This window comes from Sander lucioperca, chromosome 22 (genome assembly GCF_008315115.2).
Source record: "Sander lucioperca isolate FBNREF2018 chromosome 22, SLUC_FBN_1.2, whole genome shotgun sequence".
In the NCBI taxonomy this organism is placed as follows: Eukaryota; Metazoa; Chordata; class Actinopteri; order Perciformes; family Percidae; genus Sander; species Sander lucioperca.
The window spans coordinates 6488677-6507592 of NC_050194.1; the positions used below are offsets into that span (position 1 = coordinate 6488677).

The window sequence follows — 18916 nt, forward strand, 5'->3', positions numbered from 1 at the left end:
GCAGTTAACCATAGTCCACCGGAGTTTAGAATTACAACACAAAGAAAGCAAAGGTAACGGACATCCGGCCGAAAACAGTGACATCCGGTGTAATTTCTGGCGGTACCGGAGCAATCCCGGAGGTGGAACGTCGTGGATATAGACTAGACAATGTCAAAAACCGTGCATGTTTAAATAGGAACTTAACAGCAGGCTGAAAAGCAGTGTTTTTGCTGCCCTCTCTGGTTGAACGATTCAAGCCTGTTTGACCTCTCACCACAGCCAGCGTCAGTGATAGGTGTGGTTGGGTGTGGTCATTTGTTGCACCTATAACCACACCCAACAAAAGGTAAAAAGTGAAACCACTGGAGGTCGGCAAAAGCAAGATTTTCAGCTGTGTTAAGTTTTCTCACTGTGCTTAAGAAGGAATCTCTTTTGCCTGTGATGGTGGAGGAAGCGGTGGAGGGCACTTTGGGGCTCTGAGTCCAGGCTTTTTCAGAGGAGGCTTTTTGAGGCCGGCCAACTGAGCTCGGGGCGCGGGTGTCGGCTGGATCGGTGTGTCCACAGCTGCCGGGGTGGATGTAGGAGGAGCCTGGAGCTTGGGAGGTGGTGGGGGTTTGGAGTACTGAACTGTCAACTGCTCGTTAGCTTGGCCAGCTTTGGTCAGGTTGAAAGATCTTTTGGCTGTAGCATGAGAAAAGGAAGACAGTGGGATTATAAGGAAGGCGCCTTGAGAGCGATCAGATAAAAAAAAAAGGGTTGTGATGCAAGATGGTCATCTATAATACATGTTATCTGTGAAACTGAGGAGGAAGATGCACCCCTAAAAAGACAAAAGATATTTTAAAAAAGAAAAATTTCACTGCTGTCCACTGCCCGGTACTGATGCTGTAAATGTTCAATATTAAATCACTGCATTATTAGTAGAGATGTTCCGATACTGCCTAAAACGCTGGTATCGGTATCGGGAAGTACTGGAGTTCATGCACCGATCCGATACCACGTAAGAAAGCCCTAAAGAAAATCTACATTAAAGTAGTTTATTTATGTTCTTTTTCCGTTATAACGGATTGTCAAACTGGATAATAACAGAAAGTTCTGTGGCATTCATTGTTTGTGTTTTTTCATGTTTCATAAAGAGTTTAACCTGAGCCAGGCCGACAACAAAGATATAGAAATCATATCACATCCATACAGGGATAGTAGTATACAGTTGTTAAAACATAATAAAATATATGACACACTGGTATCGGATCGGTACTCGGTATTGGCCAATACGCAAGTTCAGGTATCGGAATCCGTATCGGGAAGCAAAAAATGGTATCGGGCCATCTCTAATTATTAGATGCTTGTAGTTAAAGTTGGACTATGCAGCTTTTGACCAAATAAATAACATTAGTTTTCTCTCAAAAAACAACAACATTGAGTTCATAAGCAATTAAAGACCCCCTCACTTAATTGTACTGTATATACTCAGGGATTTTGCTGCTGTAGCCTAACTTGGTCTGGTATGACTATAACTATTGCTGTGTAACTTGACATAGTTTGCTGACTCATCGACTCGTCTTGACGTTTTAGCATTGCATTATTTTAGTGTGATTATCCCCGTACTTGTCACACGTGGCCTCAGGTGCAGCTGTTTATGGGGCTTACATAATTTCACTTTAGACTAACGTGATGAAACAATATGCAACTATTAGATGCAGCCCATTTGACATAAAACTCAAAATACCTCAACAACGAAAAAAATAATTCAATTAATTCAAATGAATTGGATCTTGGATTGCCAGTTTTAGGTGCTTATCAGTGTTTAGACAAACCGCTATGCTGTTTTCAAGTTCAAGGAAGGAAGTCTTAACATTTGTCTGACTGGCTGCTGCTAAAGAGTGCTGATTTCAAATTCTACTTTGTTTTGAAAAAAAATCAATCCTGGAAGAAAACTATACTCAAATTTGAAGAACGTGACGTTTTGTAGTCAGACATATAACATATAATAATAACATATTATTATTATATAACATAAAAAAGTATTTCAGCCTCCACCACTAAGTGAAGCACATACAAATGTGAGAAATTATGCATTACCCTAGAGGTTTATAGTTTGGTCAGTGGTGTCAGACTTCCTTTTTCCTGTATACTTACTGGTTGTTACAACAAGAGCAGTACATTTTTTTTCTTTCTCTGTCAGCTTGACCTAACTAGCCCTCACTTTGAGTTAGTGAGAGGAAAGTGATAGCGGTAAACAATCTGCACAGGACGTTAAAAAAGGAAAACAGACATAAACTATGAGACATGCTTGTGCCCTCAGCCCAAAAACAACTGAATGAATGAATGAAGGGGCTGCTGCTTCTGTAGGGAAATATGTTTTAGGCCATCTAACCAATTCGACACATACTTCCCAACCTGTGAAAACAGTTGAAATGTCTTCTGTGGCTCTGAAAGGAGCTTTCTAAAATCTGAGAAAATAACCCTGATTATGTCATAGTGATGTCATCAGGGTTATGTCAGCTTGGGTTTAAGACTTTTAACTTTTAACAGAAAGCCTGTGATGTGAGTTTGAGGTGTTAAGTTAAGAGGATTAACAAAAGACACTCTTGATTTGCATTATGGGAAATGTAGGATCCAGTGATTTTGGAGCTTGACCCCGTACTAGGAACTAAAATTTTTAACATCTCAGCTTCTGTTGTTTTAATTTGGACCATTCTTTTACAAATATGTCTCTTCTTAGTAACGGAAGATCAATGCTAAAAACGCCAGGAGTACTTTGTGTGACCGAACAAGTCAACATCTAAGGTTAGCCATTGGGCACATTGGACTTACGTTTATAAGGTGATGTGATCTTCACCAAAGCTCTCGGAGAGTCTGGAGGAGCCTCCAAAATTGGCTCCAGCAGGCCTTGATCCGAGCACTGCTTCTGGGTGGGACTCCTGATCTGACCTGGGGTTGGCGCCAATCCCGTTGCTTTAGGAAGTGCTGAGGAGCTACAGGCAGCGGAAGAGTTGGAGACCACGGTGGGGCTGGGACCGAGGGAGAATGAGCTGCTGGATGTTGCGCTTTGATGGGTTGGTGCCGCTGTGTCAGCTACCGGGCTGGCCCATGTGGAGGTGCCACTGCGACTCACAGAGCCAGATTTCACCAGGAAGAAGCCACCACTGTCCTGAGAGGTTGTGCTGATGGAAAGAAACACCCAAATGTTCACGTTTTGTTTGTAAAAAAAAAAAAATAATAATAATACAGAAAGGCGCTCTAACTATTTGAAACCATTACCTCTTGCTGCCATTTGGAGCCACTAGTGTGCGAACCTAGAGCAGCTTGTCATAATGTCATTACCTAGGTGCGTTATGATTGTGCTGTCATCACAATGACGATTTGATGCTGCACCGTTGGTGATACCTGTTTGTCTTTGAGAGAGGGAGGTGATGAGAGGAGCAGGAGGAGGCTGTGGATGAAGAGGAGACTGTTCTGCTCACTTTCTCCTTTTCTGAGATCAGAGACTGGGCAACTGGCTGCGACACATCCGCGACCTCTGGATGGTCTGGGATCTCAAAGGATACAGCTAAACCAAAACAAAACAAAGTCAAATGTATGAGTGCTACAGCAAATAGACAACATTTTTATTTAAAGAACAATTAGGCCATTTGTTTCCTTTTGGCCATCTTTCTCATTGGTAATAATATCATAATTGCACTCAGTTAGGTTATTGCCGAGATCTGACAACACTAACCTAGACGTCCACGCGAGAGAAATGGGAAGCGGTCAAACGGCCAGGCAGGTTCGAAACAAACCCACATGTAAGCTAAATGTATTTGGAAAAGTAAAATTACAATCCAACATGCCTGTTATAAACATTTATCAGAGTTTACAGACAGACTTCTTGGTTCAACTATGTCTTGTTGTGCAATGAGTGTGCTAATTTTCCGTTGCACCTCCTAATACTATACAATAATAATTGTTCAGATTAGCAGTTTCCAGAGAGGGTGCATGCAGCCCCCTGGGGTGAGTTGAGGACATGCCAAGGGTGTCGCAAGATTTGTTCTTTTTTTATTTTTTTATTTTTATTGTATATTGTAGTAATGTTTCACAACATAAAACAATGAGGCAACATTTACATTACATTAATATTATGTTTTTAAACATGGAATATTAGTTCTTTCTTTTTTTAAGATGTTTTTTGGCATTCTTAGGCCTTTATTTGACAGGACAGCTTAGACTTGAAAGGGGAGAGAGAGGGGGGAATGACAAGCAGCAAAGGGTCGCAGGTCGGAATTGAACCCGCCGCCGCTGCGGCGAGGACCGAGCCTCTGTACATGATGCGCTTGCTCTACCACGTGAGCTACCCAGGCGCCCCATGGAATATTACTTCTATTCCTTGTGCTTGTATGGTACTTACTCCTAAATAAATATGGGTTTAAATAAGGTACCATGAAGTAATTACCATGAACCGAGGCCCTCTTTAAGGTTAATCCGGCCCTGTTGTTTACAAATTGTTGGATCGTCTAACTTGATCTTAGATCTTAGCGATGACTTGGACTCCGACCTGCGGTCCTTTGCTGCATGTCATTCCCCTCTTTCTCTCCCCTTTCATGTCTTCAGCTGTCCTATCAAAATAAAGGCTGAAAATGCCCAAAAAAATAATCTTAAAAAAAAGAAAGTACAATGTTTTAAAAAAAAAAAAAAAAGGCCAAAACTACCAAAATAAAATTCAAGTTGTAATAAACCATAATCACACTTTAAAGACTAAATGCTCACACATCAGTGTTTGTATACCTTCGGGGAAGAGGCTGGAGCTGTACTGAATAAGAGGCTCAATGACCATCACCACTTGGACTGAAGAAGCTGCCGCCATGTCAAACAGAGCCGCTTCCCTACAGAGGCAGAGAGGTAGAGAGGAAAGGCTCAGACTGCAGAATATGGCGACACTAACTTTTTCTTTACGGTTAGAGAAAAAAGTTATTTTAATTCAACCATGGTGTCATTCAAGTAAAAAAAAAAATTCCATTGAGGTCTAACCACTGAGAGCATTTTGACCGCCAGACTGATGTAGGCCTACTTCATGCTATTAATACACACCATAAAAAAAATCATCACTGCAATGACAGTATTAGCCAATCATCTGTCGTGTTTTATTTGTTAACAGGGCGCTGCTGTTCCGTTTTATGCCACCAGCAAGTCTTGTTGATGTTGAAATATGTCACCGATGCTCATCTCTTCATATTAAGACACAAAGATGATGAAAGAGGAAGAGCAGGAAATATGGGCTGAACATGTGTGAATGGAGTACTGTAATAGTACATGCAGGGTAAAGACAAACAGGTCACTACGCACCCTTCAGCTCGTGGCCAGAGCAGGTTGGGCCCCAGGACGATGGCAATGTTACTGGGTGTCATTTTGTTTACAGCCTGCTGCTCAGACAGCAGAGACAAGAACTGGACCAGGTACCTGACAGGGAGAGAGAGGGAAAAAACAAGTAGTAAAGGGAAGAAATCAAAGAGCAGTATAAAGCTGGTTAAAAATGATTTGAAAAGGTTGTAGTCCAGTGGGTTAAACAGTGTTACAGTAACACTTATGGTGCCCTATGGTGCACAGAATGAAACTTAAATGACAAATGAATGCAATCAGGTGAGAACTAAAAATATCCAAATATGCTTTTCAGGTTTTAACCTCTAGTATACCGCCATACTTGCAGCTCTGTGAGGCTGTACTTAGGGACTCTGTACACATTTTCATAATGAGTTTATGGTCTCAATTGTTAGATATGAGTCTTCTGTTACAGAATGACTTTCATTTTGTAAAATCCTTGTCTCATTTCGAGTAAAATAGACAATAAAGCAGGGTATTGACAAGTCGCTATGCGGCAAAGTGTCAATCCGAATAGAGGCTTAGCAATCCATGGCACGGTGTACATTTAAACAGAGACTGTTCAGAAAGATATATACAGTATGTGATAGATAAGATATATATGTCATAGAGCATATTGATTTAAATTGCTGTGAACTTGTTTTTGGATGTAGTCTGTGTTTTCATCTTTGAACTGTGATTCTTTCACGATGCGTTTTCAGTTAATGAAAGCTAATTGTAACAATTTGGTCGCCTAAAAATATCTTGTTCAGCGTAAGAGGTCAGCTGTTCATTTATTCCAGTAAGTACATTTAGTTTTTCTAGCCAAAATAGCATCCCAATTACTATTACGGCTGCACCTTGCTAACCATACTAGCTAACTAGCGCAAGCGTTAGCTGGTAATTTAGCGTTCAGCTTAAAGCTTCTCCACAGCTCCACCCTTTCATCCAAATATGGTCACTTCTGGCTCCACAAAACCAAGATGGCGACAGCCAAAATGGCAAATTCAAGGCTTCAAAACGGTGGTCCACAAACCAATGGGCGACGTTACGGTGGCTAAGTCCACTCATTTTATACAGTTTAAGCTTTACCGTGTTCTAAGTGTAGTGTGTTAGCATGCTTGCATTAGCTAATTACAGTTGACGGTAAGCTTCATTCTCTGAGAGTCCACAAATGTTGAAATATTTAAGTCTGGACCAAAAGGTCGAACGACCGGCAGAGCGACATTATTATCCATAAAAATGCATAAAGTTTAAGTTGAATATAAGGATGGTCCTTCTTTGTTTCTGAAATGCTGACCCTTTCAGATACATATTGCCCAACAGCAGTGACATGCAAATGTATGACTGCCAGAGATACACAGAGACATTTGATCATGTGGTTCTGTACACACCTGAGGTTGTTGTAGTTCTCAGGCGGCAGTTTCCTCAGTAGTACTCGGAACTGCTCCAGCTTCTCTGTCAGCTCTTTTTCCCTGTGAAGAAAGAGATCCAACTCAAGAAACAGACTTGAAACCAGAGTAGAAGTAAAAAAAATATATAGTGTAGATATTATACACACCCTGCTGCTTTAAACCAGTCATTGTAGAGTTCAAAGGTCATTAGAGGTTCGGGAAGTTCTCGCAGGTAACTCTTCAAAGCTCCTGTCACATTCAGAGATAAATCATCACACTTGCATTGAAACAAGCTGAGATAATATGCTAACTTAATTACCGCCCACTTTTTGTGGTGATATAATAGTAGATATAATATATATATAGTCATGATGATATTATGATGATGTTTTCTCTCACTGTTCTCTCGCTGTCATGAAAGCTTTTATAATACTGTTCTAAAAATTCTCTAGCACTCAGGAAATTATGTATTTTACATTACTGGAAGCCGCAACAGGGGCTGTATTTGGACTAAACAGAAGAGGAAATGGGCACTTAGAATGAGCGGCGAAAGTCACGTTGGCAAGGAAGAGTGCTCTCCACAGAAACTCTAACTGGAAAGCGGACACATCCTTACCAGCTACAGCATGAGGGTCCATGCTGAAATCACTATGGTCGACCGCTTCTTGATCCAAACAAGACTTCAACCTCTTTACCACTGAGGCAGCGGCCGCCAGACGAAACAGACCCTGAGGGGCGAGGAGGAAGAGAAACAAGTTGTTGTTACATGTGAGCGCTGAAGATAGGAGCAGGGCTGCAGTCAAGACCAGCCATGCCCAGAGCAGTGCTTGTCACAAACATTTAACAGCCCCTTAACGGCCTGCAAAAGATTACATTTGCTACATAGAGAAATACACATGAATATAAATGTAATATAAAATATCTGCACATCCTTCATATTCTTGAAACAGAGATGCTACATGGGCCATTTCCTCCACTGATTATATAACAAATGACTCAAGACAACTTGATTAAAGAGGTTCTAGTGTTTATTAAACTCAATCTTCTATGAGTAGCTCAGTCCGTGGGGACTTTGCTTGTGAAGTAGAAGGTCGCAGGTTCAAGTCCCCTGCATGGACCAAGTAGAGAAAGTGGATTGGTAGCTGAAGAGGTCCCAGTGTGCCTCTGGGCTCCTGGTCATTGGGATCATGTTCACATGATTGAGTTAGCATTTACTTCAAAGCACCAAGGTGTCAGTACAGCTTCACTGAGGTGCTAGCACAGGCCTTTAATCTTGTTTTCACACAAGAAATTACAATGTAATTACAATGTAATTACAATGTAACGATAACGCCCAGTCCCATACATTTAAATGTGTGTTTATATATAAACGTTTAAGGATCATAAACCTGCTGCTTTCTACAGCTGAAAACAGTTTACAGTGCCAAGGAGAAAATAAATTGAGCATCAACAAAACTACACATTTCTAAAGGGAATAAGTCATCAGCATCCAGCAGTACCTGAGAATGAGAACAGTCTAATTCAAAATACACAAAGAAACAAAACATGCATGCTGGGATGATGCTTAGGTGCATAGCTTTGTGAGGAATTGAACTAAAAGCCCTACCTCCTCAGTCATGCCCGTTTTCAACAGCATGTGAATACACTCCTCGATGGGCGCAGCGATTTCTCTGTTGCTTCGAGACAGATGAGAGAGCAGAGGCTCCCCGTAGACCTTCTGTTTAGAGAGGTTTAGCGGAGGCCCTGCGGAATCAGATAAGCACCAGAGGAAATAAGAACACACGTAGAAATATCGCAGTGACAGTGTTGCAAATAAGCTAGTGCAAACAAACTTTCACCTTTTTGACTGTGATTCTCTTTGAGCTCGCTGATGTTTTTGTCCAGGAATTCGTGGGAATGTTTGTGATATTCTGCTTGCAGCTCGAGAAGCTATGGTCGGAGAAACAGGAGAGGTGCCATTTTAAAGATTAAAGAGGATTTTTGGGGGGCATTTTAGGCCTTTAATTCACAGGACAGATGAAGACATGAAAGGGGAGAGAGAAGGGAAACGACATGCAGCAAAGGGCCGCAGGTCGGAGTTGAACCCACTGCCTCTGCGTCGATGAGTAAACCTCTATATATGCGCACTTGCTCTACCAACTGAGCTAACCCGGCCATGGGAGAGGTGTACTTTTGATTACACACCTTAGACAAAGAAAGAACAAGCCATGACAACCGCAACTCACACGGATGAAGTAGTTAGCGTAGTCATCTTCTTTAGTTGCAAAGTGATACAGATCTGCAGAGTACTGGTCCTACAGAGACAAGAGAAACAAAGAGGTCAGAGGTCGAGACTACTGTGCTGATTCCACAGAGTTGGCGGAGGAGCACACTGCAGCAGGGGTGCATGCTTGCTGCGGCCCAGGTGGTTGTAAGAGAAAACACTGGTACCTTGATACTCTCCAACCTCCTCCAAGCTTCTTCCAGTTCCTCCCTGAGCCCATCCTGCTTAGCCTGGGGACCAGTGCTGGCTTGGCTCCTGACCCCCCCCCCCCACACACACACACACACACACACACACACACACACACAAATGAGTTGTCGGTGGATAAACTGTAACACACATAGCCCTGACTGTGGCTGTGTAACTCACCTGGTTCTTGCGTTGTTCCAGTCTGTAGTGAGCTTTGCAAACTGTTTCTTGTTCTTGAGAATCTCTGGTAAATCATCCTAGAAGGGGAAAAAAAACATTTGAAAGAGCTATTGAATATCATTTCTTTCATATTTTGCTATTTTATTTTCATTCAGCTGCAGGTAGTTTGTCCTTTCATTTATTATGGCAATATAAAAAATGAACATCGTAATAAGACACGTGCATACAGTATATACACTTCTAGATGAATACATACTGAGGATGGACAAAATAACACAAACACCCAACAATACAATGTTATGCAATACAAAAGCATCTTAAAAAAAAAGGTCCCATAGTATGCTCATTTTCAGGTTCATACTTGTATTTGGGGTTTCTACTACATGTTTACATGCTTTCATGTTCAAAAACACTTTATTTTTCTCATACTGTCTGTCTGAGGATACCTGTATTTATCCTCTGTCTGAAACGCTCCGCTCTGCCTGTTTAACCCTCCCTCCCAAAAAGCCCAGTCTGCTCTGAATGGCTTGCAAGAAAACTTGCAAAAAAAGTTCTCAAGCTGTGTGTGGAGATACTAAGATTGGGGTTGGTATATAACGAGCCTGCATGTGACATAGGGAAGGGGAGCCAAGTCTGAATGGCTTGTTAAATACCATGTTTTCTGATCTAGGCAGCCCACAAAAAAGAGACTGGGTTGTCTTCTTTCACTCTTTGTAAATAGTAGGCACTCCAGATACCCAGATGTACATGTGCACAAGTACTGAAAAAGTGAGTTTCCCATAATATGTCTGCTTTAAACATTTCTCTATTCCCAAATCCCTCAGTTTATGTTCTGGCATGTATTTACAGCTGTGGTCAAACCTGCATGTACACACAGGCTGGCTCACATGAAGCACGCCAATCAGAAGTATTCTTTTAGTTTCTGTTCAACGACACGCAGAACAAGCCATTCTCACCTCACTGAGCTTGTTGAGTGGCTCCAGAACGTCTTTCTCCACTTTCATTTCAAAGTCTGCCAGCATGCTGGCCAGCATCTTCTCCATGAAACAGCACATCTCCAATACCCTCCTGTCGCACACACACACACACACACACACACACACACACACACACGCACGGTCAACTCTTGTCTTGCAATTTATAATTTTTTTCAGATGGATGTCAGAACTAAAAACTATGTTATGTGAGAGATCTGTGTTTAATATCTCTCAAATATGAGGGGAAAAAACAGTAAACACAAAGAGAGAGAAGAGCTTGCAACAAGAACTACATATTCTGAACCAGAATGGATCTCCCTCAGGACTAAAAAAAAAAAACAACTGAAACATTATCATACAGAGTAAGTGACATGTAACTCACATAGCTACTCTTATCAGAGCCTAAAAACTATAAATAAAAAACATGAATAGAATTCCAGTCACAAGCTGTAGACTGTGTGGGATCCTCTTTCTTTTTCATCCAGAACTGAAAACCACCATACTAAAGTCATGAGGTTTTCACATGACAGCAGTCAACGCGGCTATCAGTCAAGAGTTCAGGTAAAGAGCATGGAGGGAGGGGTGGATAATGGTCACCTGATAGAGGACTCTGCATCAAAGTCTTTGAGGCTCTCTGCCATGCTGACGGACAGCAGCATCAAGGGGAGCTTTTTCTGTGGACACAGAAGCAGACTAACACCTCAGCAACCAGTCAAATGTTTACAGACCTGTCCTCATGGATGCAATAGTTTTACCAGTTGTACCATTCGTTTTTCAGCGTCCAGGCCTGTCTGACTCTGCATGCAGCCCAGCAGCTTCTTGTGAAGGACCTGAGCCGCCTTCTTGGCCGGTTCCACCCGCTGCTCCACCTTCATTCAGTCAGACACGCACACGCACACGCACACGCACACACACACACACACACACACACACACACACACACACACACACACACACACACACACACACACACAGTAACGCTTTGTGCTGTGTTAACCTGCAGCAAAGCTTGTGAACGTGTTAGCGTCTGATGTTTCCTGTCCTTTTTCGACACAAACTTGTGTTTCAAAAAATGCATGTGGTGGTGATTAGTCATATGTGTTTAATGTGTGTGTTTTAAGTTGGTATGGGGCTCAGTGGCCCTGGTGATCATGACTTAGCAAAAAAAAACAGTAATAATGATTGATGTCTGAAAACAAGTTCAACTGAGTTCAGGTGGGTGCTTATTCTAAAGTTTGAATTAAAACAGTATACAGCTAAAGCTATAAAGTAATCATGTGTTGATAAGAAGTAATTCGTAGTAGAATTATAAAGTAGGGATGCTGTAGGGATGAAACGGAATTTTCTCTTTTCCTCACCAAAACCAGGTCCTCGTGTAGAAGTTCAGTGGCATCTTGTGACCTGCAGAAGTGCATGTTGTGTTGGTTAGTGAATATGCAGGCAAACAACCCTGTTGTCAAAACCAGTGGCAAAAACAACTTTGATACGTGAATATCCTTTTACTTCCCGGAAAGAAAGTGAATAAGCATATCTCCCACAATGTCAAACTATTTGTTTAATCTCTATCATGACTGTTAAAAGTCATTTATGAAGCAAAAATGCCAACCGTTTGCTGCTTCTCAAATGTGAGGATTTGCAGTAACACTTTAAGGTGTCTACATAAGAGTGACATGACACTGTCGTGACACTGTCATGACACATGAGCCCTAACCCTGACTTGTCATGACAAAAACCGAATGACACTTAATGACAGAAGCGTTACGTCATAAACGTTTATGACTTGTTTATAATGTTTATGACACGTTCATGACAGTGTCATGTCACTCTTACGTAGAGACCTTCAAGTTAAGTGTAACCGGATTAGCTGCTTTTGCTCTCTCTTATAGCGTTGTGAATTACATATCTTTGGTTTTTGGACTGTTGGACAAAACACATTTGAGGATGCCATCTTAGAATCGCAAACTTCACTAATAGAGTGTTTCTTAAAGGGACAGTTCACCCCAAAATCAAAAATACATACTTATATCCTCTTACCTGTAGTGCTATTTATCAGTCTAGATTGTTTTGGTGTGAGTAGCCCAGTGTTGGAGGTATCAGCTGTAGAGGTGTCTGCCTTCTCTCCAATATAATAGAACTAGAGGGCACTTGGCTTGTGGTGACCCGGTTACTCAAGATAATCCACAGACCTGGCTGTGAGCAGTTTCATGTAGGAACTATTTTTCTACTTACAACAGCCGCCAGAAAGAAGTGTACTCATGGACGAGAGGCTCTTGGTCCAACATTGCTAGCTTGTGGAGATTAGTTTATAGATAACCGATACTGGTAGCTCACCTGAGCTAGCTAACACTACAGCTGAGCCGAGGAAGACGGGTATAATGTTTTCATCTTGCGCTGAAGATGATAAGGAGACATTGCTTCTGTGTCTCAAATGTATTTGGCATTTTGAGCACCACAAGCCGAGCGCCCTCTAGTTCCATTATATTGGAGGCAGACATCTCTATGGCCAATATCTCCAACACTGGGCTACTCACACCAAAACAATCTAGATTGATAAATAGCACTACAGGTAAGAGGAAAAATATGTATTTGTGATTTTGGGGCGCTGTGTGAATTGTTCCTTTAAGGAGTCACAGAAGTTTTAAGACAGAACGGTGTGATTTGAAGCTTTCTCTGATGATAATGAGAACACTTTGACTCATGATCATATTTAAAATTAACTTAAAGGTGCAGTAGCCTTATAAAACTAACTTTCTGTCATAATTATTTGCTGAAACTGATCCTATGTTCCAGTTGAACTACATGAAGCAGGTCATATAAAAAAAATCTGGCTCCTCTGGTACCACCTACAGCCTGTAGTGAGATTTGCAAAAATCCACCGCTCCCTGTTCAGATGCACCAATCAGGGCCAGGGGGGGGTGTCTAACTGCGTGTCAATCACTGCTCATGCACGCGCATTCATTCTCCCTTGTGGGGGGAGGGGCTTAGGAGACCGTTTTGGGCTTTAGCAGAAAGGGGGGGAGAGGGACTGAGAAGTTGTCAATGTTCAAATTCTTTGGCTAAGTCCTGGATCTTCACAATCCTACCTACAGCACCTTTAAAACGGAATGCACAAAGAAATAAAGTGATAAAAAAGTTGCAAGTGTAAATTAGCTTTTAAAGAATAACAACTATATATTTCACACTAAGTGTGAATGGTTTCTATGTTATACGTTTTACTTGAAACACAATTAAATGAATGTGCTGCACTCATGTGTTGGAGGAAGAGTCTGAGATACAGGAAGTACGCCTCTTCTCCTCTGAGCTCTCAATATATCTGCCGGCTGACAAGTTAGAAAATGTTTAGACCTGACAGACAAATCCATGATCACATGAATCCAGCGATCTAAACCTGGAGCGTAAAGGGCTGCTGCTGGGGCTTTAGTTCAGTACCAGCTCTGTGCAGAGGGAGGAGCAGACACACCGTTTCTGCTGCGACACCCAGACGTTTAAAAAAAGGAGGGAAGGAGATGGACAGAGAGGTGAAACAAGCCTTCTCTGCAGATTTGAGAACACAAATCTTGTGTGTATCACACCCAAAAGGAAATCCAACCCAGTTCGCAAAGAGGTCAGATGAGCTTCACGCACCTCCACGGTGTTGTTTCTTATTTCCTCCAGCAAACACCTCACATTTCAAAACACAAAGAGGAGAATTCCCCAATGTGTTTGAACCACACACGCCAGTTCCTTTTTTTGCTTTTTCATCTCTCGCTCTCATTTCAACTTTTCCTTTTGGGGCTGAAAAAAAAACATGTAACTATACACACAGAGTAAAATTACATCAGAGCACGTGAGCAGACGTGTATGTATGCTTAAAGAAAAAAGAACGTTTGTGTCTGTGTGGAGGTGTGTATGTCTACACCAAGAGTTGTTCACTGCTGATATCATGGCGGTTATACTCCCTGACCAAAGTGACATTAAGAATTATTTGTATCGGAACCTATATATTGTTACACTTTGGGGTATTCAACTTAAACAAAACTGCTCTATTCGTACATAATGTATTCTTATAGTTACTGTACATGTAAATACTTTAGTGTGTGCATGTGTTTTATTTTTGTGCATGTGTTTATCTCATCAAAGGTCACAGCGTCAGTAGAACTGGAGGAAGCGCTGCTGTGGTAGGTGAAGCCCACGTTGCTCTGCTGCAGATGCACGCGGTGTAGGTTTATTATTAAGTGCGCCAGAGGCAGAGGCAGCACGGTCACACACGCACACACACACACACACACACACACACACACACACCCCTTTACCCCTGCTGCATGCATGTTTGTACCAAGAAAACCAGACAGGGTGTAGCTCAGTCAGTCACTCACACGCACAGATAGAAACTCTCTAGAGGAGAGGTATTTAGCACATGAAAACAAAGTGACACCTACTTGATGGTGGGATTGCTGAAATGTAAAAAAAAAAAATAAGTTGCAAGAAAGAATTTTTTATTGTGTCAAAGTTTTGTTTCTTCCCAGTGAGATGCCACAATGGCATAAACATCACCAACTGCTTTTTGGTAGACCACTGCCTTCAGGATGTCTTGCCAACATATACCGCCAACTCGACTCAGTTTGTCCCTCTGTCTATAACGCCTGAAAGGACCTGTGTGTGTGTGTGTGTGTGTGTGGGTGGGTGGTGGGGGGGGGGTGGTTTCCCTCAAACCCCAAACAGCATGATTCACTTTCAAGAGGAACCAGCAACTGTGTCATTCCAGTTTTACACACTTTTTCAACACTGGGTTCGCAACAAAACGAGAACATGGAAACCAAAGGAGAATTCAACATTTCCTCAAAGCAGACTATTACGCTGAAATGAAAACCTTTCTAGTATGACGGCAGGTATAACAGGGGCTCCCACGGGCTTTGTGAAAGTCCTTAAAAGTTCATGGATATGCGGAAAAATTAAATGAAACGTAAAAGTTCTTTATATCTGAAATGATCCATCCTAAGATTCACATTTAGAATCCTGACAAGGTGTAGATTCACAGCAGCAGCAGCAGCTTTAAAGTGAAACAATGAGCCAGCAAGTGACAGTTATGGGAAGAGGGTAAATGATAAGAAAGTCTAACTGTTGTATAAGTGGAGAAGAGTGAAGGCAGTCAAACGGTCGGTTTTACAGCAATATCTTTCTAAAGTCTGATGACATGAGTCACTGTAATAAGCTACTGGTCATTCCAGACCAAGTGTTCTGCCTTGAACAAGGGTGCATTTTACTGCTTATAAATTCAACTTTTTCATGTATAAGACGAAGATTGTGTTTCTTTCTTCATTAAAAGGTTACACGGTGATGCTTTAAAACACAAAGAGAAATTGCAATCAATCAAACCATGATTTCAAAATCCTATCCTACACCAAAACATGCAACTTTAGGGATCTTAAAAGCTCGAGTTCTGTGTACATGCGAGTGTGAGAGCCTTGATGTCCATCATACAGTTTCAATCCAACATATTCCACACGACTCAGAAGAGAGATATATTAGATTTAAAGCACTTACTTGGCCGCAGAGCCAAACTGCATGAGGATGCTCAGGGACTGGCGCAGCATGCTGGCAGTGGAGTCTGACCAGCTTCTCTACCCGACCTTCTCAGTCCTGCTCAGCCCCGCGAGGTATCCTGCTCCAGTCGTCCAGCTGCGCTACTTCATCAGGGGAAAGAAGGTACACGCAGGTCGCCTCTTTGGTTGTTTGTTGTTTTAGTGCGTTTATGTGTGTGTGTGTTTTGGCAGTTTTCGTTCTCCTTTCAGGAGTGTGCTCTAAAGCTACATCGAACACAAGTCAGTGAATGAGGAAGTTGCACTGAAGTGTCAGCTGTGAGGGGGAAGAGAGATTTTCTTTCAGATTTGACTGTCACACTATGATTTTAAACTCAGCCAATACAGACATTCCACTGCGATGCATTCACACGGGAGAATAAGTGATTTGTGTTTACGGTGTTAACCCTGAGATTATAAAAGGCATAATGGCAGAACATTGGTTTTCATTCAGTTTTTCAGCCAAAAAAGTACTTTATCCTCCAACTTTGTGAGGGTAGGGTAAATCTATATGTCGTATTTCTGGATGGAAATAAAACATTTGCAGATTTGCATCCCATTAGAATGATGCTTACACTTCCTCAGGCTGTCCTCAGGCTGTGGTTAGTATGTACTTCTGTAACTGCTATCTATAAGTGCTAGAGTTAAACGGATGTAAAAAGGCCAAAAAGAGGAAACTATTATTGCTGCTGCTGGCGGTAGCAATACATAATGTTTTTTTATTATGTTTATTTAAATGTGGCTCTTCCCAAGCCTTTTTGTTGAACTTAGGCCTATATATATATATGATTTGAGCTATGTGACATGGCGCTTTATCTAGTCTCGCATTGCCAGACCTTCCTCCACCACGGCACTGCTGAGGAGGGTCTGGCTAGTCCACACAGCATTCCGGGATGGGAGAAATACGTGCTCTGGTTTATTGGCATTTCTTTAAACCAATTACAATCGTCATGGGCGGTGCTAAGCGCCGGATGGAGCAACGGTGCCTCTGCAAAATAGCCTTGGGAAGGAACTTGTTTTGGTTGAATATGTGTACGTTAAAAGGTTGTTTTAGTCCTGCAACAGAAAACTCAGATTGGCCAGTCCTCAAAAATCGACCGGAGTTTAAAATTACAACACAAAGAAAGCGGAAGGTAACGGACATCCAGGCGAAAAGAGTGACATCCGGTGGAATTTCCGGCAGAACGAGAGCAATCCTGAAAGTGGAACGTGGTGGATATAGACTACGCTTTATCCTGCTGGAAGCAGCCATTAGAAGATGGGATGGACATGGTCAACAATAATATTTAGGTAGGCTGTGGCGTTTTAAACTATGCTCAATTGGTACTGAGGGGCCATGCTCTCATGTTGTTTACGCCAAATTCTGAGCCTAACGTGAATGTTGCAGTACAAATCGAGACTCATCAGACCAGTAAATGTTTGTCCAATCCGTTCAGAGATGCTCTAGTGAGTACCCTGGTTGTAACGAGTGGTTACTTGAGTTACTGTTGCCTTTCTATCCGCTCAAACCACTCTGGCCATTCTGCTCTGCAAACTCAACAAGGTATTTTTGACAAGAGAACTGCCATCACTGGATATTTTTTTTTTTTTTTTTTAGACCATTCTCTGTAAACCCAAGAGATGGTTGTGTTAGGCACCAACAACCATGCCACATTCAGTCACTTCAATCACTTTTCTTCTCCATTCTGATGCTATTTGAAGTTCAGCAGATCATCTTGACCATAGATGCCTCTCATGTCACTTAAATTGCCTGCTCGACTCCTCCACTTGCCTCCCTTCCTCACGTCTTAGTCCCTCCCACCGAGGAGGCACGGGAAAGATGCAAGAAAATGATCGGAGAGAGGAAACAAGCAAATGTGTTTTAGAGAGATGAGACGTCCTTTTTCCTCTGAAGCGTCACATGAATACGTCAGTTGTTTGGGCGGAGTTAGCAGCTCCTTCAGCTGCACGGCTTCCGGTAAGGCTGCTCTTGTGTATCCTCGCCTATAGCTCCTCGATGATCCCACCTCGATGCTCGCTCCTCGGGGCAGAAATAAGAGCTTTGAGACGGCCTTCACAGAGGAGGGACAGAAGAACAACTTCCGGTTCAGCCGAGGAGCTATCAAATGACATGAGATGCAGCTCATGTCTACATGTCTAAATGCATTGAGCAGCTGCCACGTGATTGGCTAATTACATAGCGTTAACGAGCAGTTTAACAAGTGGAACTTAGTGTCCAGTGAGTATTTGATACATACTTTGATTTGCCAGATCTGTACAGATTCATTTTGACAAAAAGCCTTGTTAAATGTTCAAGTTTCGGTGTATAATAAAGTTAAACAAACAGGATGTGATATAACTGCAATTTCAACCCTAAAACATTTTAGTGAACAGTACAGCCCGAGTCATGGCTCTGCAGATGTATGAGCTATTAATCTTTACGAGTGCTTCTGCGGCTAGTTGGATTGTGGTAAAATGGCATCCAAATGTAATTCTATTGCATTGCTGAACATGGCAGTGCATCAAGAGCTGCACACAGATGTTCGGGTGGAGGTTGTAACCCTGGTGAGATGCTGCAGTCTAGTGGTTGCAACAGCAAAATGCACCGAGCTAACAACAATGGCCTGCCCTGTCTGGCGTCTTTAAGTTGTTTTTGGATCTGACAGTGTCCAGGGTTCAACGTTAAGGTTTTTATTTTTATTTTTCTCAATTGCAGTCAATTTTAATTGGTACAACACAATTTTTTCATTTTTCACTAGTGTTTATCAAATAATTCTGAAGACGTTCCTTTGAAAAATGATCCACTTTTCTCTGCCTTCGACTCAAAACGTCGCAAACCATTGTAGTTGTTTTATCGACATCTTCTACTGCCACCAAAGAAATTTCCTTCCAGGACACTTGAAACACTCTTTCGCTTTAGCTCGTACGCATCCATCATCATCTTATTTTTCAACAAGACAGCCACCAGTCGCACACCAATAGCATCAATTTAATCTCACATTGCCAGACCTTCCTCCACAGCGTTGCGCAGGAGGGTCTGGCTAATCCACACAGCATTCC

At 42.0% G+C, this 18916-nt stretch overlaps 1 protein-coding gene across 1 annotated transcript; it reads right to left on the reverse strand.

Moving 5' to 3' along the window:
- Positions 1–397: 397 nt before the first annotated feature.
- sh3bp1 (SH3-domain binding protein 1) lies at positions 398–16326 on the reverse strand. Its single transcript, XM_031297947.2, has 18 exons — positions 15843–16326; positions 11678–11720; positions 11084–11188; positions 10917–10993; positions 10299–10410; positions 9343–9419; positions 9141–9228; positions 8936–9004; positions 8549–8639; positions 8317–8453; positions 7327–7438; positions 6878–6959; positions 6711–6791; positions 5305–5418; positions 4747–4844; positions 3373–3535; positions 2800–3149; positions 398–663 (listed from the first exon to the last, which is right to left on the reverse strand). Exons 1-18 carry the CDS (start codon positions 15890–15892, stop codon positions 398–400), a joined length of 2115 nt encoding a protein of 704 aa, XP_031153807.1. The 5' UTR covers positions 15893–16326.
- Positions 16327–18916: the final 2590 nt, after the last annotated feature.